We start from the raw sequence: 26,514 nt of genomic DNA, 5'->3' as shown, positions 1-26,514 counted from the left end.
CGGGGAGGACCGAAAAAGCTCCCGGGACAGGGGGCAAGGGTCCCCCGCACCCCGTACCTTCAACTAGACCGGGGGAAAGGAAGAGTCCCCGCCATCTGCGCTCGCCGGGGCGGGAGGGTCCCGGTGCCGGGCTACCGCGGGGTGAGTTGGAGAGCGACGGTGCTCCCAGCGCACGATCGCAAACACCGAGTGGCTGCTTTCTACGCGAAGGGAAGGACATAAACCACCAACGAGCTTTTATTGTTATCATAATCATTATTATCATCGCCATCATCTGCACATAAATAAATAAATAAATATCTCCCAGGGGGAGGGAGTGGGACGGAACGGTACAACCACAGCTGTGTGCCCGGCAGCGACTAAGTCGAAACAAAACCGAGAGCAATTTTTGAAAGAAAAAAAAAGGGGGAAAGGAAAATATAACAATCCAAGCAGCCTTCGACCCTCCCCATCCGCCTGCTTTCAGGCACCGCCGAGTTACCGGAGAAAGCTCAGGACAGGCAACACTCCAGGCGGACGCACCTCCCGGCACTGCGCAGCATCCGCGCCCGTCTCGGTGCGCGGGGAGGTCTGCGAGGACCTTCCCGGGCTTGGGGCTGTGCCTGCGGGGAGACAAGTGAGAGAGCACTACGGGGGGGCGCCTGGGGTCCTAGGGAGCAATTTATTTACAACAGGGTACCAGGGTACCCGTCCTCATGGGCCGGGGGTCTAGAAAGACTAGAAAGTCCTTTGTAAATTACACAAATTATACAAAACATTATAAAATCCTTCGGCTGCATTTCAGCACCGGGGCAGGCAGGCCTCCTTCCCCTGCTCTCGCCACAGTTCCTGGGGAGCCGGGGTGGGTGTGCGGGGGGCTAGGGCGTGACTGCGAGACCTCTGTCGTCCTTCCCCGAGGAGGACGGAGACATGCGCAAGTCCTCGTCGTCTTCCGAGCATTTGATGGTGGAAAGGGATGAACATTTGCAGCTGTGGCCGCTCCCCCCGCCCCGGTGTGAGCTACTTTTGCCTTCTTTCTTGTGCTTGACCCGTCGGTTCTGGAACCAGATCTTCACCTGCTTCTCGGAGAGGTTCAGGTAGGTGGCGATCTCGATTCGCCGCAGCCGGGAGAGGTACATGTTCGAGGCGAACTCCCTCTCCAGCTCCAGGAGCTGTGTGCTGGTGAAGGCGGTGCGCATCCGCTTGCTGCTGGGCAGCTGGCTGGACGTGTTGTCTGGGAACGGAGCAGAGCGCACGGTCAGGACCTGCCGGACCGCCCGCAGCCCCACCCCGACGTCGGTCTCCCCCGCGTCCCGCTGAGCCCTCCTCGCCGCCCGCTCTGGGGTTCCACAACCCTTCCTCGGTCCCAGAAGCCGGCGTGGGACCGGCAAGTGGCTGCCAGGCTGGAGTTAAGCTCACGGGTACCGCTCGGCCGCCATATCCCCGTTCGCACGGCCTGGGATCGGAGGCTCGGCGGCAGCAGCAGGGTTTCCCCTGCGCATCGTCCGAGGCACCAGCAGAGAGAGGTGCCGGGACTCCCCGTCCAACCTGCTAGTGCTGGGTAGGGACTCTCCTCCCCCGGTACCTTCGGCAGGTTCCCCCGGGATCCCCATCACCTCTCCGGTTCAGTGCTGTCATGCAGGCATGCACCACCCCGCTTCCCACCCCTGCCCCCTTACCCACGGAGATGCAGTGGAACTGACGGGGGTCTGGCAGCGGGTAGGCGCCCTGGTAGAGCGCCGGTGCGTGCCCGACGCTGACGGCGGAGACAGAGTGCTGCTGGCGGGCCAGGGGCGAGTGGCAGTACTGGGAGCCGAAGGGGGGGAAGGAGGCCTTGATGAGGGGGATGGCAGGCGGCGGCGCGTGCAGCGTGGGAGGCCGGTGACACAGAGCGGACAGACGCAGAGCAGCCCGGCCTTGGCGAGCTGGCAGGCAGCCGGCCGGCAGCCGGGCAGACGGGTTGCGAGGGGTGCACGGCGTATTGGGAAAGAGCGTTCGGCGGCGGCTGCCCTCCCCTTCTTTCGCCCGCCTCCACGCAGCACTAGCGATCCACTAGAAGGAGCGCGGCATGGCCCCCACGCAGCGCGCCGCGCAGCCCCGCGCGCGCCGCTGGCCAGGCCTGCAGTGGTGCTGAACGGGGCACCGCGCCCGCTATTAATAGCGCACGCGCCATGTGATGGCGGCGCCGGGCGCTCAATGGGCTTTCTGTGGCTCTTCTCTTGGCATTCACGCCGCACGCTCCCTCATTATTTCCCTTGTTAACTAAATGAACTGCATAATGTACTCTATTCTTGTCGACCCCACCCACGCCGTAGCAGGCGGCCTCTCCCCTCCTCTCCCTTTGGCGGGGTTATTTTCTCATTCTCTCGCGATTTAATATTCTTTTCTTTCTCTTTATCGCTCTCCTTCGCTTTCAGCCCAGCTTTCAGCCCGCTCCCCCCTGTTTATTTTGCCGGCTGCAGCCGCGGGCTCCGCCGGCGCCAGCTTCCCCTGCCAGGCCCCGGCCGCCTTTCCCACCGTGGCACCAGGTCGGCCCCCCAGCCTCGACGGCCTTTCTCTCTCCTCTCGCCTCCGGGATGCTTCGTCCCCACTACCGCGCCTGCCGCCGTCCCCAACCCTGCGTCTTTGTTCACAGCCCGGTGCCGGGACCTGCCGCTTATCGCTGTCGCCGCCGTCGGGCGAAACCTCTGGCCGCAGAGATGTGCCCGCCGTTGCTCCATCGGCAGGGACATCCGCCAGGCCTCTGTGTGGGCGTAGGCGCCCGGGCACAGATAACGGGCATGGAGGGCCACAAGCATCGCGGCTGCACTGGTGCGGGTATAGAAAACCCGACACACAGACACCGCTCCGTGTCGGCGGCACCCGCGGCGGCGCTTCGAGCAGAGAGGCAGAAGAGGCGTCGGCGCATTCCGCATTCTTTATACCCTGGTCCCTCTGCTCGGTCTTAGCACCTGCCACCGCTAACACCTGCCATCGCACCATCGCTCTCCACGTGCGGCGGCCCCGGTCCCGGCCGCCACCAAGCCGATCAGGCTCGGCCCCGCATCGCCGCGCACAAGTGCGCCGGGGAGCCCCTGGGGCCGTGGGGACCGACAGGGAAACGGCTCATTTCTCCCGAACGATGGGATTTAACCTAAACACTGCTGCGGTGCCTGAATGTTTTAGCGCAGGGATCCGCAAAGCTCACGGCAGTCTCCAAAGCGAGTGCGCGTCCGTCAGAGCTAACGCGCACCGGCGCTGCTCCGCACAGCGGCTCCCGGCGTCGCGCTCTGTGGAGCTTGTTGATTTAGTAGGAGAATAAGGAATGCCAACAAATAAGAAAAAAATTATCGCAATATCTTCCCCGATTTTCCCGATTTTAATATACGGGGAATAAAAAGACAAACGCATCCATAGACTCCTGTCAAAACGTGGAGAGATTACTCCCTGAAGTAATCTCCCCGTCTCGAAACTAAATGGACTTTTATTAAAGGGGGTGAAAACAGAGGGAAAAGAAGTAAAAGCCTTGAAAGCAGTGTACTCCCGTGTCTCCGGCTGTGCAGAGGTTGTTGTGTCTGTGTTCACATTCCTCACTGAAATCCACGGAAGTTTTACCGAGACACTGTTGATGCCCGAGCCTAGAAATAAACTGATGTGCAAAAATGAAAGGCGAAAATTACAGAGCGAACAAAAACGAATGTTACTAAACATTCAGTCCCGCAACGATATAGAAAGGATTCCCAAGTGCCCTTCCCCTGAAAGCGTTAACGGGGTTTGGATTTTTTTGTTTGTTTGTTTGTTTTATTTTTAAGGGAAAGGTATTTTAAAACATTTTCCGCTGGAGCTGGCGCCCGGTAAGGGGCATCTCTCCCCGCTGAGAAGTGTCTCGCCACCGGGGGGTGGTGGATTCAGGCTTATGCTGAGGGATTCCCGCTGCCCGGGGGCTGAACCCCGGGGCTCCCAGCCGCAGGGAGGCAAAGGGTTAACAGCTTCTGAATGCACACCAAGCCCAAAGCTACTGGGAAAGAATATCCAAAAAAATAACCAGTTTTTTTTCCAGCCGCTGGACCTTATTGAATGTCATTGAAGAAAGTTTTGAATGCCAGATAAAGAGAGGCGAATTAAAGTGTGTGACAGCAGAGGATAAGCAAACACAAAGAGAACTCTGTCACACTTTGGGCAAAATCCGTGGGCTTTTTACCAAGCCTCTTCGCTATGATTGAATTAAGTAATAGGAAAACATTTTCTTTCAGTTTAGAACCATTAGACAAAAACTTCAAAGCGAATAACACTTTTTAATGTGCAGCCCAACAATGGAATCTGTTTTGTGCTGAAATGTTTAAATGGTTTGTTGTGCAACTGCGGGCTGAAATAACCTAGACTGCAGCAAAATAGCATCCTTCAGGCCGTTTTATAAGCGTTTGAAACTAGTACAGATCTTTAATCCCAGCGCTTCAAACTAGACCACCTCCCTGGTTTTTTGCGTCTCCCCACCATTTTGGGGGTTATTTTGTTGGAGTTTTTTTTTGGTTTTTTTTGATAGTGGAAATTCTCACCGTATATTTGCTGTCTCGAAGCGATCGCCGCTAAACGAAAACGGCACCGAGAGCGGGGTAAAGAACTCCGCCGGAGGGGTACGCACAGCAGGCGGCTCGAGGGGCACGGGTGGCGGGGGTCGGGGGGAGCCCCTTCCGATGCTCGGGGCGGCCCCCGCCCGGCCCTGCCTGTGCTGCGTGAGGCGGGCAGGGCGGCTGCCCCGGTCGTGAGGGGGGTCCTGTCGGGACAGGGGCCCCGGTGGCACCGGGAAGCGCCGTCGCTTGGGCTCCGGAGGGAAAGAAACGCTGGGTGGTAATTGCTACCCCCGTGCTCTGCACTCGCTATCACACCCCCCGGAGAAGAGGATGTGGAGAGGGAGGCATTAGAGTGCGCATCAGCTGGGGGACCCTCAGGGAGCAGGGCGTCAGGGGTCATTGCGGGGGATGAAGGAGAGAGAGGGCAACAGCGTTAGCACTGAGTGAGCCTTGCCTTCCTCCCCGGGGCTGGGTGGCCTATGGCACCGCTGCCTGCGAGAGGAGGTGTCAAACTGCGGCTGCCTAAGGGTAGTTGTGTGGGCATCGGCTGAAAAGAGCTCCCCCATCATTTTGAGGGACCAGCCGTCACCGCCTTTTATAATGACGACTTCTCTCTCCGGGACAGTTGCCCTTACTGTCTGGGAGTGGGAAGTGACACACACCATCAATCCCTAAGCAGAGGATGGAGAGATGCATTAATCTGAAAGAGGAGAGGAGGTGAGGATGCAATCTGGCTGAGGTAGGATGGAATCACTATTTCCAAGAGGAACACATCCTTGCTAGCTGAGGAGGACTAATGATTTGTGAGTGACTGTAATACTCCCCAGCCTAGTCCAAGAAGTGATTTTCTAATGGCAAATATCAAAATGTAAATCGAAACCAGTTCTGTACCACAAGCCACACACCATGAGATGGATTGTCCCAGGAATATGCCTTTTTACATTGGACAAACACAGACAGGAGCAAGTCTGTGAGATATTTGTGCACCCCTTTAATTAGCTTGACCAAAGAATGATTCTGAGTTTACTTGATTAACTAGAAACAGATTTTTTAAAAATCACTGCCTGATCAGCAAAATTGATTTCTTTGGATGCTGTACTTGCTTCATTGGTCTCTTACTTTATAGTACAGGACTAACTGCATTAACATATATACGAAATGTTATTTTTGGCTACTTACTGTTATTACTGGCTACTTACTTACAGCCATGTTCTGTACAGAATGAGTGTTTCCCACGGGCTTATCTTGCACAGTGACACAACAGGGCCTGTGTGACCAGCCAGTTCAGCAGTGTTTATTTCCACAGCATCTCAGAGGAGAGGTGGAGAAAGCTCTGTTCTTCTGCTGGGCCAAGGTGAAGTGAAGAGGGCTGGTACCTATTTGGGACCAGCAGGTGATGCTTTGTGGAGTGTTCATGTCACCCTATGTTTACATGAAACTCAGTGTTTGAAAACTGCAGTGTATATTTTGTGCACTGATTTTGGTCAAATGCTAGAAGCATTTGTCACCCTCAAAGCCAGGGTTCAGGGAAGGGAAACAGTCAATGAGAAGAATGCAAGTATTAAGTATCTGCAAAGAAGCCAAACCCCAGTTTTTTGTCATGAGCTCAGTGATCTACTTAACACTGTCTGGGAGTACCATCAGAGAAGCAGGAATAAAACCCAGTTGGAAGACAGGCCACATCACGTCAGACCAGAAGCCCATCTACAGCCATAACTTCTCTGCAGCAGTGGCTGTGACGGAAATCTAAGGAAGTCTATGGGAAAACAAGAAACATAGAGTGATCCTTCCACAGTTTACTCCTGGCAGCCACTGATATGCAATACGAGGAATTCCAGAAACATAGGCGATGTTAATGTTTAATTTCAGTTTTTCCAAAATAAAGGCTAAAACACAGGGTTGGAGTTTTTCCCCCCCATGGAGTTGCCTTATGTTTTCCCTCATCTCTTGTCTTATCTATCAATTCCTTCCAAATTTATAACTTTATAAATTTGGTAGCCTACCAGCAATGGTTTTAAAGGGGGCTTAAAAAAAGATGGAGAAACTATTTATAGGGACAGATAATGATGGGATAAAAGGGAATGGGTTTAAAATTAAAGAGAAGAGACTTAAATTATACATTAGGAATAGATTCAGAGGGTAGCGAGATACTAGAACAGGTTGCACAGAGAAGTCGTGGATGCCCCATCCCTGGAAGTATTCAAGGCCAGGTTGGATGGGGCCCTGAGCAACCTGGTCTAGTGGGTAGCACTCCTACCCAATGTGGGGGGGGTGGGTTGAAAGTAGATGATCTTTAAGGTCCCTTCAAACCTAAACCAGTCTATGTTTCTGTGATCCAGCCCTGCCACATTTCCATCGTGGTTCATTCAGTTTCATCTAGTTGCCATCGTAAGCTATCCAGTCAATAAGTGATCTTGCCAGTAAAGCCTGTGTCACAGGAGGACCAAATCAAAGCTGTTTATCTCCAGGACCTTTATTTTTTTTTTTCTCTGATCATTTTCCACAGCAGATATCTAGGGTAGAGATTTGCCATTTGAATCTTCTTCAATCCCATTGCTTGCTAACAGGGTTGGTCTACAAGGGAATCCTGTACTCATCCTCTAAGAAGACATTATCCTGTTCTGTTTGTCTTCCTTGGTTTGAACCTTTCACTGAGGAGGAGGTCTCAAAGAAGTAGTTGTACAGAAACGGTGGAAAAGTAACAGGAAAAGTAGGAATATGTAAAATCAAGCAATTTAAAATAACCTTTTGCTTTTAGAGAGACCACATTTCAAATTGGTGGAAACCTTGCAAGACAAAAGTACACACAGGATGGAAAAGAACTTGAGAGTAATGAAGACAAGGAATTGCAAAAAAGGAACCGGATATTAGTTCTGCAGACATGATTAAATTATGAAATTAGACATAAAATCCTTCAACCTCAGAATCCCCCCTATTTCCCAGCTTTTTTTTTACTGCCTCCTTCCTCTTTATCCAAATTTCTCACCTTTAGGTATTCTGAGTCCTCTACAAACTGAAAGTTATTGAGGTTGTCAGTCTGCTCTTTGAGAACATCCAAGAGGAAATTCTGTCATCATGTATGGTAAGAAACCATATCATATTTGTTATTTATATGAAGCATTTGAACACTTCTCTGTAGCTGATGTACTTCTTTTCAAGTTTTAATCACATTCATGTGGCAAGTACTCAACAAACTATTGATCTGTAGTATGTGTATTTGAGCTTATGGGTACACTGGTTTCAGTGCTGGCTTCTTGTCCCCTTCCTGGCAAATTTGGAGGATTTTGCAGTGGTTGTGGTTATTGCTGAATGAGACAGCTGGTTAGTGCATTCTGTGACGTAAGAGAAACAAATAAATGTTTATTAGATTCACTGTTAAAGATCTTTCTTCAACTTCTAAATGAAGGTGTACAGGAAGCTGACAGGAAAAAGCATTTTCCCCATCATTTAAAAAAGAATACCAGAGAGTGGAAGATGCTGAGCCAATAAAGTCACTCGAAAACAAACTCCCAGATGGAGTTCCCCAACACACAGAAGACATTTCCTAGATGCTTTTGCAATGCTGCTATACAGCCACATGCAGAAACACACCATGAGTGTTGCCAAAAGAGGAATATGGCAAATGGGGCAGGGTGTTTTCCTGGTAGGTTGCACACGGTGAGTGGTGAGGGTTCTGAGAAAAGAGGGAGGCTGGCTTACCTGCCCCAGGGTTTCCTGGCCACTGCTGGTGGCATAGTGACAGAGCCTGAAAGTTCCAGATCAGAACTGTGTAGCTCAGTTCCTTCTTTTGTGTTGACAAATATGTGTTCTTCAAGTGTTTATCACACATAAATGTCAAATGATTATTTTAAGTGTTTATTCAGCTTGTGTAAAGCAGACCTTACCAAGGCTTATTAATTCCTTTAACTTGCCAGTCCTGACAGTAGACTGAGAAAAGGAACACTTTGAACTGAGAAAATAATTTCTTCTTTTAATTACATTTTGAAGACTTAAAAAACCCTTTTGAACACACTAGAGTATCCAGAACATATTAGGTCACATGTGTTTGTGTCTGCATATTTGGACATGAACCAGTATATTATATTATTAAATATATCAATTGACATATCAAATGTATAGGATGAGAGAGTACACCCATGCACAACCATAATGTGGCAATTTTATAGAAATATTTTCCTGGAAGCTGAATGCATGGAAATCTTCCAGTTCATGCAGAACATTTTCTAGAGAAATGAAACAACCATTGATTAACAAAAACAACATCAGGGATATTAAGTCAGTACATGGCAAACATATGTGATGGCACTGCAGTTTTTGTGTATTTCAAATGCAAGTAAAGGTTGTGAACCTCTTTCTTCTGCTTCTCTGTTTTTGTAAGTATGATGACCCAACACATACTAAGTTTGGATTTGTAGTTGTTATAGTCTGTCCTGGATTAGTAGCAGACCTGGGAATTTTCCTACTCAAAACACAAACATCACAAATTGGAATTCATGCCCTTTTGCTGTTGGATCTTCATCTTCCACATTTGGAGAGTAGCATCCTGTGACTGTCCTGTGGCTGTCCTGTGTCCTGTGGCCCTGTGTACCTGGTGTGTAGAATCACAGCTGAGCTACCGCTGGGGATGCACATGAGCAAAGAGGCTCAAGGCACCTCTTGGAAGAGTTCACTTCTTGGCTTTAGCCTAGTGCCCCAGTCCTTCCCATCATGGGCTAAGGTGGTTCCCTCCATTATGTTTCAGCAATACTGTCCATCACATGATCCCAAGCAGAGCTGTCTCATGTTTTGGGAAGATAGTCCAAAGCCATGTGCTTTGATATGGAAAAGATTATCCCAAAATATGAGTCTTATGCCAGAAAAGTTTAATAGGAAGGCAGTATACTCCAAAATACAAGTTGGGTACCATGGACTTCTGGAATCCCAAAGAACTTGTCAGAGCCTTGAACTTCAGTTCTTGCAGTTTGTGTGAAACAGTTGTCTATGAAAGGATAAATTTATGGCCATATAAATGCTTATTGGCAGCCTTTCAAAATACTCTTTAACCCCTGTAAGAAACTAAATAATCTTAGTCAAACTTTATTCCTCATGTAGTTCTGCTGTGGATATATAAACTCTTCTCAGTACGTCACCTTCCACTTTACTTAGTACAGACATATAGGGAACGCACTGTTTTAAGAGGAGGGAGTCTAAATAAGAACTGGTCATTGCTGGCCGCCTTTGTAGTCAGTACACCTGCACAGAGGAATTAATTTGACTTATCTCAGAAATCCTTAAAGTTTCAAAAAAAATCCCACCAGAAATGCCTACCTGGTGCTGTGAAGTATCCCAAAATGCCTAACTCAAATGCATGTGCCCAGCTGAAGTCCACTTGTACTCTCTGTGCTGTTCTGCCTCAGCTGTTGCCTTTTCTCATGGATGGAAGCTGCAACTCTTCGGAGCATGGACTCTTCAGAAGCCATGGGGTTGCCTAGTGTGGGCTGTGTGGAACCCCTCTACTTCCACTTTGACTTTTACACATGAATCATTGCTTTTTTGACACCTCTTGCAGCTTGTATAGGTGAGGTCAGAGCCTTTTAATTCTGCTCCTGTCCCAGAGTATGGAAACTAGTTAGAACCCTGTGTGGGTTTGGTCTCCCTGTCCTGGGATACAAAACCGATCCATTAGATTTTAGCCATTTCTCTTTACTCTGTATTTTCTCACTTTTCCCTCTAGTTTTTCAGTTTCACTGCTTCTTTGCATGCTTTCCCTACTTTTCCTTCTCTTCCTCAGAGTGTTTGTCATTTTCTCCATCACCATGTTCCCTCGCTGTATCTCTTTTCTTCTCTTCAGTCAGATCACTATCTCAGTAAATGGAACAAATCTAATCACTTTTTGTCCAGAAGTGTGAGAGAAAAGGTTTGAGTCAGAAGTCTTCCAATTATTGCCTCCAAAAGATAAAACTAGGAGGGTTGATAATGTCTTCTCCAAATTTTTCACATTATCCCGATGAAGGGTTAGGGATAAAAAAAAAAAAGAGCATACCACAAAAGGGCAGTATTTTGTCTGCTGCAGATTAGGAGATTCTACTGTCTTGGTCACAGACCCATAAAAAGAAACAATAAGTTAATACTGCCATAAAGAGCAGGCTGGCAGAAAAGCAATGTTGCAATCTGGAAAGATGAGGAGATAAACTTCAGAAATTTCTGCAGATGTCAGGAGACTAATTGTGCCCAGAGGTGAACAAATACTTAAGCTCAGTCTTCAGCATAGAATGAAAAAGCTCAGCAATTGCACAAACTGTCCCTTCTTCTTCTTCAGAGATTTTAACCAAACTTCCACTTGTTCTTTTTTTCATGACCAAGCTTAGATCAGATATTGAAATACTTTCCTTCTTGGTTAAAAACAGCTGGAAAGGGACTGAAAGAGGGGAAGGTATCAAAATTCCAAATCCAGGGTGGCTTTTTGTGTGTTCATTAGTATACTTAATGTACACACAACAGTGCCTAGGACATCCTCTTTGCTAAGTAATATACTGGTCAAGTTGCTTAAGTAAAAGATAGGAGACTCTCTGCAAGAGGAACATCATTATTACAGCAATGTTTGAAGGGTAAAACTATGATCAATACATGTTCTCCAGTTGTTTGGTCATTAAAATAGCCACAGATTTGGCTTGACCCAACGGAGGAATCAAGGTCACATAAAGGAGCTTAAATATCTGCTCACCAGTACTGGTATGACACAGACATCTCTTCCTCAGCCACTTCTGGGTCTGGTAGCCGGCAGGCAGTGCAGAGCCCTCTCTGAAGCCTTTCTGCCATCCACAAAGACTCTTCAGCACTGACAAAGGCAGAGCAAGAAAAAACGGAACTAGCCCTCATACTTGCATTTTCAGTTTTATCCCCTTTGACAGACGAGCTGTCCTACACCAAGAAAAAACAGACTGAAATGTGCCTGCCATGAGTTTCCACCTCACTTGTCCTGGACACTATCTGCCTTTCATGCCATCAAATCCCTTTGTTTCCTCATATCAGGAGAGTTCTTCCTCCCTTCAGAAGGGATAGGAGTTTTTTATCACTAGTGGTCTCAAAACTACATCTTCCTTTTGGAGCTGAGGCAGTGAAGGAAAGATCCTGAGCCCAATTTGCTTTGCTGTTCCAGGCAGGATTCTGCAGCACTTCAGTATAGGAAGCACCTTAATCTTAAGGAAGGGCAGCAGTACTTTGGAGGACACAGTGATAAACCTTGACATTGCTGGGCTTTCCTCTTCGATATTGCAGTCATTTTGGTACTTGTAGCTCACAAGTCCTGGCCTTATTGTCATCCTCTTCATGAAGCTCTTTGCCCAGGGTATTTACCTGGGCTGATCTGTTTTTAGGTACCACATTTTTCACCACCTGGTCCATCCATGTTTTGGTCAGAATGCTATCTTTGGCTTAGGGAAGCTTGGCTTGTCTCACCAGAGAGAAAAAACAAATCATTTGCAGTACTGAGTGCTTCCACGGAGAAAAAGCCATATAACAGCTCTCCCTTATTTTAGACATTTTGGGAGAGTTATTTTTAGATTTGATTACTAAATCAACTTTGTATAAATTACTAAATCAATTGTGTGCATTTTGTTTGCACACACCTTTTGACTTTACTATGGTACTTAATGTGAAAACTTGCACATATACATGCACATACACAGAGGCAGACACTGAGCATAAATACGTGTCTCTCCCAAGGCAGCAGAAGTGCAGGACTTACTTCTTACAGACTTTCTTAGGCTTAGGCTTAGGCTCTGCCCCTCAGGTTGTCAGGATTAGAAAGAACCTGCAGGTGAATCCAGCTGCAACTGCAGGCTGTTACTGTCCCCCTGGCCTGGAGACGTGGCCTCCTGAGGTTCTGGACCACTTGTCCCTGCCCTATGGCCACTACACGTGCTCCTGCACAGCCTGGGGTTGCTGGATTAGACAGTTTTACAAACTCATCAAAGCTGTATTTTAAAAGGAAGAGGAAGTATCTGACAGGTTTACCCCATCTTATTTAAGCAATAGATTCAACGGAGCATATATGTATTTCTTAGAGGAATTTAAAAAGGGTTAGGAAGGAAGAGGAAGGAGGCTTTATTGTAAGGAGGCACAACTACAGGACTTGTGTTGTTTGTGGCATGCTATTACACGAGGGTGTGTGTCTGTATGCTGGTTGCTCACTTCCCTGGTATGTTGGGTGACCCAGCAGAAACGCATTTTCGTGTGGGATTTGGACATCCCACTTTTGTAAACATGAGTTTCCTGTGGGGAATGGCCTGTGGGGAGGGCAATGCACAGCACCATGGGTCCATCCAGGGGGCTGATCACGGTCAGCATGAAGCAGAGGGGCCCCATCCCAGCCAGGGATCCTGGGCAAAGTACCCCTATGGTCAGCTCTGCTCCCATCAGTTACCACCCTGCATGACCAGCCAGGATGCTGTGCCCATAGTTTCTGGAGAGGCTTTCCAAGAGTCCCTGACATACTTTCCTAAGACATCCCCAGAGGGATAAAAGGCTGGGGTCAGAGTAATTTGTTTCTCCACAGCAAGTTTGCAGGAACAAGCAGCATTCAGGGTGCTCCCCAGGCCCGGGGGGTGCAGCCCTCAGCTTCTCCTGCTGACTTTTGCTGCTCACTTTTCTCACATGGGGGATGTTTGTGTGTGGCTGTGAAAGGGGGTCTCTTGTTTGTACCACGGCCATCACCACGTAGCACACAATGACACACAGGCTGCTTGGGGATAGCCTCTGAAGTGACAGTGGCTTTGTGGTGCTGCTGGCTGGGTTTTGGCAGGTCACAGTGCTGGCCATAACCAGGAGTCCTCAAGCTTGGTGTCCATGGTGGTAACAGCTCCACAACTTCTGTGTTGTTGCATATTTCAGAAAGGTTTCTCTGCCTCTTCCTAGAGTAATACGATTTAGGTCAGTGCTAAAATCTTGCTTCGAAGGAAGGAGACCTTCTGAGAGAATTACTGTATTGGTTGCATGGGACAGGGAAAAAGAGCACGAGAGCATGCGTGTGTTGTGCTCGTCTATTCAGGACTGTTCCAAGCTTGTCTGTAGGTGAGTTGCTCCTTTGAGACAGATGTTTGCAATCTAAATTAGGTCTAAATCTAAAATACTTTGCAGACATGACAGCAACTCCCATGTAAAACCTGCCCAGAAGTAGGTTGAATACCCAGTGAAGGCTGCTAATACAGAATCAAAATCATGACGAATGTTTTCCACTCTCTGAAAAACAAAGTCAAAGAAATACAAAATATGTCAGTATAACTAAACATAAGAAAAAAACCCCCAAACTAAACCCACACATACAAAGGTGCAAGTCTGAGTTTGAAAATCACTGTTGTGGTTTCCACAAAGCCTATAAGTATGCAGAATGTAATTCAACTGCTTGTTAGTTCAGGTTATTTGTCAGGAATCAATTCAACAGTGTAATGCTCTTCTGAGACCAGCTCATTCTGCAGACTCCCAATCACTTCAGAAGCTGCTGTCAGTGGGCTCTTTGCCTGGGAAGCATTGCAGGTCCTGCCCCATCTCTGTCACAGCTTGGAAATTTTGTTTGAGGTTTTAAGAATACTACCTTGTTTTCTGTGTTTCTTCTACATTTGAATTGTATTTCTCCTGTTTATATGAGCTTGTTCAACCCAGGCTATGTGGGAAAAGCAGTGTAAGTTCAACACCCCTTGCACATGTCCCTTTGGCGGCCCCTTCAGTTATGCTTGCAAGTGAGAAATAGTGAAGGTTACCACTGCTGCAGTTCTCTTAAGAGGAGGGGAAGGCAGCCAAGATAAGAGTGTGCACAAGGTAAGAGCACTACCACCTCCAGTTTCAACAAATATTATTGTTACTATTTAAAATTTAATGGTACAAATGAGGTAATAATTAGGAGAAGTTCTCCCTTGGCCATGGAAAAATGTCACTAACAGAGTCTCACAGAATAGCTCAGGAGAGAGAGGCACATGTTTCATTGGAGTTAAAAATTAACAAAGGACATCAAACAAAAAAATAACCCATTCATTTGATATTTTTTTAAAATTGTAAGTTTGGAAAAAAAATATGTTGCCATTAATGATGCATACCCCATTTGGTTTTTATTTCTCAGACCAGCATATCATACTTATTCTGTCACTGCTCCAATCTGCTGCTTAACATCAGCCTCTGGGCAGTTGGGCAAAGTGTATGGCTGCTGGCATTTGTCCACCTCTCAGCCTCCAACAGGACCAGTGCTGATGATGTCCTTACAAGGGAAAAACTACATCTATGCTTCTTTGCCTCAAATTAAACTTTATTTCTTAAATATTATCACATCTTCGGGTTTCTGGTCAAATGTGCTTTGAAGTCAGTGGAAGAAATGCCACCGCTCACAATGGCTTTTGAACACCTACCACCTTGCAATGCTTTTCCATGGGTTTGTAGTTGTCCCCTCTTCAATGGATTTGTTTTGTGCTGTTCTTCACACCAGCAAGAGGAATAAGTTTCAGCATCCTCTGATCCTCCTTCCACTTCATGGTTTATCCTCACAAAGCTCTATACACCATTCTAACATCAGAGGGTTCATGGAGCACTATGCAGCCAAGCACCCCACGTCCTGAATGTACCAACAGCAACAGCAGGAGCTGCTGAGCTGTGCTCACACTTTAGAGGGCCTTCAGAGAAGGGAAGTCTTGTGTGACCAAATCCAAGGTAGGAGCTCATGTCAGGCAACACAACTTTCTTAAGATATGTTTACTACATTAGGGGTTTTGTAGGGAGCAATAGCATTATTTTCAAGCAAGTCCCTAGCTATCTGCTTATATCACACTTAGGCTTGGTTGATAGAATGGTTTGAGTATATGCAAGTCAAGTGCTTTCTGGAAAAAAACAAATTGGGAAGCTCTGCCCAAGAGGCATGTGAAGTGAGATACAGCCTGTAAACATGGGCATGAGGACCTGAACTGGTAACTGGGCCCTCAAGAAGCAGTAAAGCAGAGGCACAGTGGAAACATTTGGACCAAATCTTGCTCAGAAGATGGCCCCTCATCTGAAAATGAATGTAGAAGATGAGATTGCAGAGGCTTCAGGCTACACGCCTGCCCCTACTATGCTGCATTGCTGGTTGGGCCAGTGCAGCCCCAGAAGACAAAGTACACCCATCCATGAGGACAAGCATGTTCTCTCCATAGCCAGGCCATCCAAATTCACCATGCTCAGTCTGCGACTTTGTGTCCAAGTTATTGAGTGGATGGAAAGCTGAACCACAACGGCAAAGCAATACATTTAAAAACTAAATACTGTTTGTTTCACTCCTTATAAGTAGCCATGTTTTGACCCCTTTGCTGAAGAGATTTCAAGGGTCTGGGTCACTAAACTTAGCTTCTCTGCTGGGACATCACTGACAATCATAAGCGTGACTTCCACAATGCACGTATCAATCACGGAACGCAGGAAACCACAATCAATGTATGGCCTGTCCCCATCTACCTGCACAGTAGCGACTATTTCCTGGAAGGCCACTTTTATGAAGCTTCACCTCCAAAAGAAGAGTGTAAAGCAGAGTACATGCTCACTGCTTGGCTTCTTCTGGAGGACAATTGCCCTGCAAGCTGTGCACAGTGCCTTCCAGCACAGGAGGCTAAATCCCAAAGAGAGAATAATAATGTGCCTGAGTCACATTTGCTACTTTGTCATCCATTACAGAGCTCTGCATCCAGAAGTAGGAAAGCACTGAAGAACAAGTGTTAGAGCCCAGAACAACCAAAGCCCTATTTCTGTGTTAACCACAGTACAATATCTCCACCTTACTGTACAGACTTGATGAAAACTATGGTATTTTTAACCTTTGATGACACTAGGAGTCAGAGAAGGCTCTGAATTTACAGGTTTTACATCGGTTGACATTTTTCATTTTTTTATTAGTGTCATTAGAATAGAATAAACTCATGAGACATAAGGACATAAGTTCAATGCAATTAGTTAATATAATTAATAACAGGAAAGACGCTTGTCTTTCTACTGCAGAAGATGAAAACCAGCCACAAATATATTCTTGAGCTTTTTTTTCTGCATATGTCTCAAAGATTCCTTTGTCCACTTTCTAGATTGCTCTTAGAAATGCCTTTTTCAAGCAGTGATTATTCATGGTTTCACAATGGACATGGAGGTCACTATTAGAATCAAAAAATTAAAACCTCCAAATTTTTCTTTTGCCATTAACTTCTAATATGGAACAAAAAAAGTCTTTATTTCCTTCAATAATAGATAAGGGTCAAAGGCTACACATTAAAATCCCCTCCATTAGGCACAGTCAATTGAATTTTGAAGTTGGGTTTTCTATTCTGGAGTCTTGGTTGGGAACTAAATATAAGAAGAAGTCACATTTCCTGGAAAAAAAAAAAGCCTGAGGACAAAGGGACCTGCTCATGAGTGTTCACACGACTCTGGGCTATAGCAGCACTACAGACCAGGTTCTGACTCTTAGCTCTAAGGAGGCAGTGATGGATGATGTCCCAGTGTGAAGGCTGAGCAGTGATAAATGAGGCAGCCATGCTGAGCACACTCAGGGTAGCATGGTAGTTTTACAACACATCATAAAACAACACTGGCTGCTACTTTGATGGACAAAACTTATGGAGACTGGAGAGGAAATATCAGTTGCCTGTGACAAGGCATTGGGAAGGTCTGACTGGCAACTGAATGCAAACAAGAACACCTTTGCTGGTGCTTCTGCTGGGAGAGCAAGGACAGCTATTTTGTAGGTAAAGACAGCTTGTGCCTTTTCTCTGTGGATGGCCATTGAGGAGCTGTGGGTCAAGAATGCTAACCCAGGAGACAAAATCTCTGAGGTGTTTTGAACCTTGGTCTCAGACACATAGGTATGGTGGGACATTTGGTACCTCACTCCTGGACTTTGGAAAGAAACAGGTGCCAAAACTGTGTGGTAAAAAATTCACAGAGATTAACTGACTGAGTTCATGTTTTCACCAGTCCTTTGAGTGTATTTTCCTTGTTGAAGGTAGGTGCTCTCAAGCCTGGGTGAGAGGCAAGTTGCCAGCTGATACATCTTCAGTGACCAATTTCTGTGACCTGCAGCTCTGCGAGAGCAACCAGGGACAGCACTGGGTCTGGCTGAGACAGGGAGCTGGTGTGGGTGGCAGGGGGCAGGAGGGAAAGAGGTGTTGAAGAGGATTAAAGTGAAATCAAAGTAACAGCCCTTTGCTAATGCCCATTTCATTGTCTTAGCTGTTGGCCCCGGATGGCACAGAGTGGCATGGTAAGACCTCCAGAAACATCTGACACAGTCATTGACTATGTAAGAGTGGGAGTCATCACATTTACCCTTGGCTGCCCAGATGCTGGAGTCAAGGGGAGGTAAGTCATCTGGGCTCTGCTGTAGTTCATGGAGGGAGGGAGGCATCACCAACCATTAACTAATCCCCCAGCAGGGCAATCTCATTTCCCTAGAACCCCATCCCAAAACTCAGTGACATATATCACCTGTCAGAGTCACACTCCACATCTGAGCAATGACTGTGACCACACTGCAGTTACATTATCCAAAGCTGAAAACTCTCCTGCACATGACTGACTTTCCACATGTGAGCACATGGTGTTAAGAAGTTAAGAACATGCAGCAGTTCTTAGAGGCAATACTGAAGACAGAGAGCCTTTAAGACAATTTTCAGTTCCTTTTGCCCTTCACAAAGTCAGAGTGTCTTAAAAAAGGGCCCATCCTTTCTTCAATTGAATGATTCAATTTTTCTTATTTGATAAAATTTATTCTGTGTAATGGGCTAGATAGATGACCTACAATACTGGCCCTTTTTGAAATCCCTAACTTTCTTGATCCTGTAAATGTGTATGTCATTGGGGTTCTAGGTCCGGCCTGAAAACAACATATAGCTCAACTGAAAAAAAAATAAACCTTCACCAGAAGAAAAATGGAGATGAGGAGCATGGAGGCAGTGAACATTGATTCGAGAGCAATAAATGGAAGTATTGATCTTAGGAATGAGAAGGTTGTCCTCCAGGCTCCAGGGTACTGAGTACATGTCCCCTCACATTGAACTCAGGGTGAGACCCCTACACAGAAGTATCTGACCCTCCTGTCCAGTCTTCCTCAGCTACCAACAGCAATGTGGTCCTGTGAAATGTATGCAAAGATTCAAAAGTGAGATGTCAAAGGGGGAAAAACACAGTGATGGAAAGTATCAGAAACCAAATAAATTGAAACAAGTATCCCGTCCTGTACACGGTCTGCTGCGCCTGCTATTAGGAAAGTTCACTTTCCTATAGTAGACACCATCCCTATCACAGATTGCTTAGCACCTCTCCTTTGAAAAACCCTTGGTCCCACCTCTTGTCAACCCAGCAGCCTGTAATCCTGAAGTTTGGATTACCCAAAGTTGTGTGACGCATAACTACAGATGGTCCAATAATAGCAAGTTGGACATTTCTGAGAAAAATACGTATTTCTACCTATGCTTGATGCAAAATTTTTATTCACTATGAAGTGGTGAAAGGACTAGACCTTCCTTAAAAGGGAATTTCTGCTCCTTCATTGTGCCTGAGATGCACACGGATTGGTAAAGATGTCATGAACTCTCAGCTTGGCTTGATACCCTGGGCTCTCATGTACGTACTGCAGAGCACTCTCTGTGCAAAGCAAGGGAGAAAGAAGCACACTTCAGATCCATGAATTGCTAAATTGCAATTCAGAACAAATGTTGCCCTACGGCTGCCAAAGTTGAATGCAGAGGAATGGGAAACCTGGATCCAGTCCCAGGCAGGGTATGTTTGGTCTGATGCAAACAAACATGTTTGCATTGATCTGGACCTCAAAACACAGCAGGAAACAAAACCAGTCCCCAAGCAGGAGGACATTAGCCCTTATGATTCAAGACCAAGATCCAAGAAATATCAATGGGGCATATATAGTGGCAGCTTTGCAAGGCAATGGGACCTCAGAACTACAGCTGTTGGCCATTGCCTGCACCCTGTTCTGCACCCATCCTTCTGCGGGCTTCTTGACCTGCTCCTCTGTGTAACCCTGCAGCATCCCCCATCAAGTTGGGCATTTTTACCCAGAATCCTCAAAGACTGGCTTTGTAGTTTTCATTTCTTTTTAACTTGTATTTGGAGAGAGATTAAGGTCTCCTGTTGTATGATTCCTTTTGATTGGTGCACTGCAGTGAAGTGTACACCTGCAAACTCCCTTTTTTGCATGCTAAGGAGTGAGTTCAGTTTTCCTAACCAGACAGTGTCTCCACTGGTTCAGGATCCTCCTCAGGTTCAGAATGAGGGTAGTCATCACTTCTGCCTCTCATCTCAATGATAAGCAATGCAGAGAGCTCCAGATCTCAGTGAATAATGAGTCCAGCTCCCAGATATTATGTTTGCAATAATAAATCTGAACTTGTCTTCTTTGTTTGTGGTGTTTTCTAACCAGTAGCAGCCACCTTTTCAAACTCTCATCTGCAATTTGGACACCATGCAACCATGCTATGGCTGTTTCTTAGCCCAGGCCAAGAATATCTTATAACTGGGACTGAGAAAAATTAGAAATCAAGAGACATTCATCAAGTCTGCCAAACCTAGTAAACGGTAAAGCTCATTTTTTTTTGCTGCTGCTGCTGCTGTCAGATCAGCCTGTCCCATTTGCTGTGCTGATCTGGCAAAAGGTAACCCAGAGGAGGACTTTCTGTCCCATTGCAGACTCTCCCCACAGCGCTCTTTCCCTGTCCCTATGTCTTCAAGACATTCTCCTTTCTGCTCCTTTTTATTTGGTTGCTCATTTCTGTTACCTTGGACACAAGGCTTGTGCTTGTAGCTGCTCTGCTTTTCATCTACAGAACAAGTCCAGCTCCAACCACCATTGAGCCTCTGAATTAGATTTAGTTTTTTCTCCACTTTTTTTCTTTACTCTTTACTTTGTCTTTCCTGCTGTGGTCTAAAAAAATTATATTTGGTTCTTGTTTCATAAGCTAAGAAAATGACACATTAAAAAAAAGCACAACCATAACTGCTTTTACCTTCCCAAGTAAACAACATCCAAACTCCCATGTTCTCTTGAATGGATAACAGTGGTAACTGAACCTGGTGAAAACTCTTGAAGACAATTTTCTATCATATAGAAATCTATCATATAGACATTTTTGTCAAAATCAAAATGTGCCTAGGGAAGATACCAAGCATGAAAAATTTTCAGTTAGAAGAACTTGCAGTGGTTTTATTATTCTTTATTATTCCACACTAAAGGATATTGTGACATATTCAATTTTGATAAAGTCAAAATAAAATGATTTGATATTTTTATTCTAGTACTGGTGCTATTGTAGCACATATCATTACCTAACATTTTATTATGATGTTTTCTCTGTATTAAAGTTAAATGAACTGTAAAATGAAAATGTACTGAATTACCAAAGCAAAATCTTTCAAGGATCCTAAGTCATACTTTTTTTTTTTTTATTGAAATGTGAATTCAGCAGAAATTTTTAGGTACTGGCTTTGCTCAATATGAAATGCCAAGGAGTATTCAGAGCACTCCTCTCCCTTCTTCCAACCGCCTTGGAATGGAACAGTTGGCTTCCTGTTGCTCCAAGTACACTCCTATCCATCATGGGACTCCTTTTATAGGTAGCAGGTTATCATAATCTGCTATTATTGTGAAACACAATTCATGAGCTGCCAGTAACACCATAGGTTGGCTTTAAGGTTGATGTGTCTGATAGCAAAATGCATCAAGCACAAACCATGTCATAGCTACTTATGGGAAGAAAAATCATCTGCTTGTGCTCAGGAAATATCAAACCAACAAAAAACTATGTTAGTTCAAAGGAAAACACAGAAGCAAATAAAGTTCACATCAGTGCAGAGTAGACAAAATATCTGTTCTCTGCCTTTTGACTTCTGTGAAGCAGAATTTAATGAAACCCTTCTAATAAAATGCCAAAATGTTTGAACTCATCTACTTGCACCAAGTCAGGGTGCACTGACTACATGCTCACTACAGCTTAAGATTTTTGGTTTCAGTTTCACAGTAGTAATTCTTCATTAAATTTAGTTGAAATGGGATGTGTATTTAAAGTAAACGAGGATGTTCACATGGCCTTTTCATTGGATTGACTAAAGCTATTCAAACTCCTGATTTCAGGCAAACCTTAACCATGTTCTGTCACTGATGAGGCTGAACTGATATGTAGAAGGAAGGTATCTCCAAGATTCTGCAAAGCTGAAACATGACATGGCTCAGTGGGAAGACATTATTGTACCATGAACTTCTAAAAATTAATTTTCCTGTCCAAACATTCTCTATTGCTTCTCAGATCAAGATAACCTTTGTACAAGTCTGTATGGAGCAAAGTGAACTTTGCTGCTGAGATTGGAATTCTAGGGAAGAGCCATGGGCAAATTACTATTGAATTTCTTCTTCAGGGGATAATTTAACAGCGATCATGTTCAGTATGATCCATGTGACTTTTGAATGGAGTAGAGATGACATAAAATTTCTCCTTTTTTTTTTTTTTCACAACTGTGATGCCAGTCTGTTTTATGCCGTGACTTAACCTTTTAGCCCCACACAGGTATAAATCACTTTGATGAAATGCTTACAGACCTGTAACCTCTTCTTGCAACCTCATCCAAAGAGTTGATCTCTAACTGACTTTCCTGCATTTGCTCACCTGTATCTGCCTTGGCACAGTGGAAGCAAAAAAAGCTGGTTTTAACAACAAAACCCCCACATTCTCTCCTTCTCATAGAAATCATTAAATATCTCATGAGAGACTTGGCAGTGGTCCAGTGAAAATTCCCTTGTCCTTTTGTTCTAATCCAACTACCATGAGCAGAAACAATTAAAACTGAGGCTTTGACTCTAGAAGTGCATTGGTATCAGGGGTGGACCCTCCCTAATTCCTGTTTGCAGTCTGGGAGCCCTGTAAGAGAGTGATTAGTCTTTACTGTGCATCCCCTGTAGACCCAAATAATAGGGAAAGCATGAACACTTGGTTATTCCTTTCCAAAAAGTGTAGGAAGCTTCTATTCCTTTCCACGCCTCCTGGAAACAGCCCATCTACCTTAGTTACCATCTAGTCCTCAAACTTGACAGCAGAGAATCATAGAATCACCAACTACACTGAGTCAGAAGGGATCCATCAGGATCATTGAGTCCAAATCCTGGCCCTGTGCAGGACACCCCAGGAGTCACACCATGTGACTGAGAGCATTGTCCAAACACTTCTTGAACTCAGGCAGGCTTGGTACTGTGACCATTTCCCTGGGGAGCCTGTTCCAGTGCTCAACCACCCTCTGGGTGAAAAACATTTTCCCTGATATCCAGCCTAAACCTTCTCTGACTCAGTTTCATGCCATTTCCTTGAGTCCTGTCACTGGTCATGAGAGTGAAGAGATGATGCAGTGCCCACCAGACCTGTCCACTCTAGAACTTTAGAAGCAGTGTCTTAGCTTTGTGACTGCTGTCATGCAGCTAGGATGCTAGTTATGGCACTCAAGAGAAGGGTGAAAGAATCATAATCATTATTATGCTCATTTCTACCAGACTTTGGTTCTACAGTATTTCCCTTTCTTTAATGTAGAGTTGTGACAGGACATGAAATACTGGGCAGCTGGAAGGTTTATTTCTCTCCATTGTCCAGCTGTGACTCTCAGAGCACTATAAATTGCTGAAGATGTTGCCTTCATGAATCTTACATCCTTCTCCAGGCTGATGGATGTGAGAATATGTATAATACCCCATTGTCTGCAGTCCTACATGATATAGGCACTTGCTCGTTACTGTACTTTGGCAGGATTGTCTCCTCATGTGTACAGTTTAATACACACACTGTCATCACCACAGTAAGATTTGTTTATATGCTCTATGTTTTAAACTACAAAGTTGTTAAAATGTTTGGGGCTTAGGTTTGTGGTTTTTTTTTTTTTAAATGGAACTTTAACTTGCGAATCTAACATTTTTGGAGAAAGCTCAGATTGTTAAGGAATCAGCAGGACACATCACCAAGTTACAATAGGTTCACTTTCATGTGGATGCTGTAGCAGGCTAGCCTTCATGGAAAAACTCTGAATGTGAATTTAGCTAGTTTTGGATAAAGACGCCTTTCAGCGTCAATAAACACCATGAATGCAGCCACGGTAGAGTTACAACTTAATGAGATGAGGGGAAGTGCACAGGGTCAGGCCTCATCTCCCGGCCTCTGTCATGCTAATCAGCTGGGCAGCCTGCAGCTGAAAAACTGCTGGAATTTTTATTTGCATTTCATTTAGTTGGAAGGAAATTGACCCAGATGGTCCACAAAGGCAATAGAAGGCTGGCAAGCAGTCTAGTGCTGCACACTTTTCTGAGGGGCTGCACTTGTCCGCCCGTCCCTCTTGGAGCCCAAAACATAAAAGATTAAAACAGCGTAAGGGAATTGATTTCATGATTTTTAGATAATTTCCCTAAGATTTCAGAAAAGACCTAAAAAACCTAATTTAATCAGCCAGGAGCTCAATAGTAATTAAAGGGAAGAAAAGCTGAGATAATGAAAGAGGTGGTGGGGATTTTTGCTGTTGCTGGTGGGAACCTTTCTTAATTAGAAAAAGTCTAAAATCTAAATGATGTTAATGACGACAAGCATGAACACTTATTGCAAAGACACTGTATCCTTGGTCAGTTTAGATGATTGATGGCAAATCTGATAAACTTCCTTGGAAAAACCTAAAATAATTCGCTATGCATTTGTCTAAGCCAAGTATTTCTGTGTGTTTGCTCAAATGAACCATACTGGTGTCACTGTTATTCCTTTGGCCAAAGCTTAGATATTTGCACAAGTGATGTGTGATTCCACACCATCTGTTCATGGCTTCACCTATTTTGCTTCGAAAGCTTAATTAAAACTCCAGTAAAAATAAGGTCACTTCAGATTCCACCTACTCTTCCAGTGTATTCTAAGAGATTATAACATTTTAGAGCAAGTGCAGCAACCTCATGGAGAGCCAGCTGATGGCATATCTACTTAATTGCAAATTATAAAACATAACTGTAATAATTTTATATAAAGTATTTCATAGGGGCAAACTTTCAGACAGAGATTGTCATACCACCGTAGAAGTGCATGAAGCTGGAAGAAACGGCTGGGGATCCTTTATCTTCTAGTTGTACCAGTGAAAGTTCTGCCCACTACCTCCACCCTCCTGGAAGGGGGGAAATGGCCAGTCTCCAATTTTGTACCATCATTACTCTAGTCTGAGTGAAGCTTCTGTCTTTGTAGATAGTTAGGTGGCCTCAATCAGCAGTGTGCTAACCCCTCTGGTCTGGATAGTTATTGAACATGCGCAGACAAGTCTTCCCAGTGCAAGTCTTGGGAATCAAACCCAGTAACTTCAACAGAATTTTTCTGATTTCTACTTGTATAGAAGTCCAGTAAATCTGGACTAACCCCTTTGGGGTTCTGAATTCAGGCATGCTTTTGTTCTCATGACAGGGATTCTATCTTTGGGGAAATGTGACAAAAAACACCCCCACAAAACCACACAATAGAATGGGCACGCTGACAGTTCGTGCAGGAACAGAAAGGTCTGGAATTTTTCAGCTCCTTCTGGTTCTCTGAGGACTTGCAAGTTGGTCTAACTTGTGGCAGCTCAACTGCCAAGCAGCTGCATGAGTACACCACCAAAGTGACCCAAACATACCACCTGATCCCTGCTACAAGCGAGACAGACCTGATCTTTCCATTCCAAGGCATTAGTGACTCAGCCAGGAGTTATCTCAAGGACTGGGACAATCGCACTTGAGCTTTGATTTTATAAAGCTGACACAAAGTATTGTCCTCAGTCCTCTATGCAAAGCAGATTGGGATAATTTCCATTTCCAGCACAGTCAGAAGTCCTAAACTGCTCCTGATGTTCCTGCTGATATTTCAGTAGCTAAGAATGAATGGAAGAATGATAGGAAGTCATTAGCTCCTTTTCTTGATCTGGCAGTGGCCTCTTTAGTAACCATGGGCAATTTATAGGACAAATATTTATTAGGAAGACAAGATTTATGTGGTTCTGAAGACCAAATAGTCAAAATGTAGCACCTTAAAGTCATACCTATAAGGCAGGTATTCAGGTGATGCACTAATTACATTAAACCCTGAAGCACATGAGACATTCTTTAAAAAATTTTAAAGAGCTCTTTCCTGAGCAGGTACCAGAGGCTTCGCTGAAGGATGTTTCCCTGGAAGTAGCAGTGGTCTGAGCAATGTAGCAGAGTGAAAGACTTAGAAAGGTCAGGTTGGACATTCAACATCAATCGGACAAACTTATTCACAAACATGGGTGCTTCTGTCTCCTCGCAAGCCTTCTCAGTGCAGGTATAATCCAAATTTGGGTCTGAACAGGGACTCAAGGCTAGAACTCTATGGGGCAGGCCCTGATATGTAAGCTACATTTGGACTGGTACCTGAAATCTTAATGTAGAACCAAAATTGCCTCCTCTTCATACTGACACGGCAGAAGAAAAAGTCTGAGCTAAACACAGAGTTTTTCTATTATTGCTGTATCACTGCTGACCCAGAGCTGCCCCATCTCCAGTGTGTGAGATGCTCACCACCAAGTTGCTTGTTTCACATTCCAGTGTTGCATGAAATTGCCACTCTCTGTCTGGGGTAGCTGTGGTGTGTAGGTGGACTGAATTCAATGAACCATACACAAGAGTAGCAGTAGGCTGGGCCTCCTAAGTCCCACTCATAAGGATGACCACAGGGCAGATGATGGACTAAGTTTGTTCTCTGGCCCATCATGCTCATGAAGCTCATGCTGAGGGAGTTTGGATGAGCAGAGTAGAAACGGAAGCTAATATAAGAAAAAGAAAAAAAAGAAAGAAAACATCTGTGAAAACCAGCAATTTCTTTAGAAACCCTTCAATATGGTTAAAGAAGCTTGCTATCATCCTGGCACATGTTTCAGCAGCTATCACTAAAAAGGGTTACCAAGACCAGAGCCATAGCTGCTGGAGCAGATGGAAAGATTCAGC

General features: G+C 45.2%; 1 protein-coding gene across 1 annotated transcript; it reads right to left on the bottom strand.

Annotated features, from left to right (window-relative positions):
• Window positions 1-857: 857 nt before the first annotated feature.
• Window positions 858-2,961, bottom strand: GSX1 (GS homeobox 1). The gene is given in 5 exon segments (XM_029960905.1): window positions 858-1,213; window positions 1,659-1,854; window positions 1,857-1,934; window positions 1,937-2,020; window positions 2,497-2,961. Coding segments are annotated over 5 exon segments (1,179 nt in total).
• Window positions 2,962-26,514: the final 23,553 nt, after the last annotated feature.

This window comes from Manacus vitellinus, unplaced genomic scaffold (assembly GCF_001715985.3).
Source record: "Manacus vitellinus isolate BGI_N305 unplaced genomic scaffold, ASM171598v3 scaffold_2_pilon, whole genome shotgun sequence".
NCBI lineage: Eukaryota > Metazoa > Chordata > Aves > Passeriformes > Pipridae > Manacus > Manacus vitellinus.
Note: the sequence above shows the minus strand (reverse complement) of the source record. Positions and strands in the feature narration are given on the sequence as shown.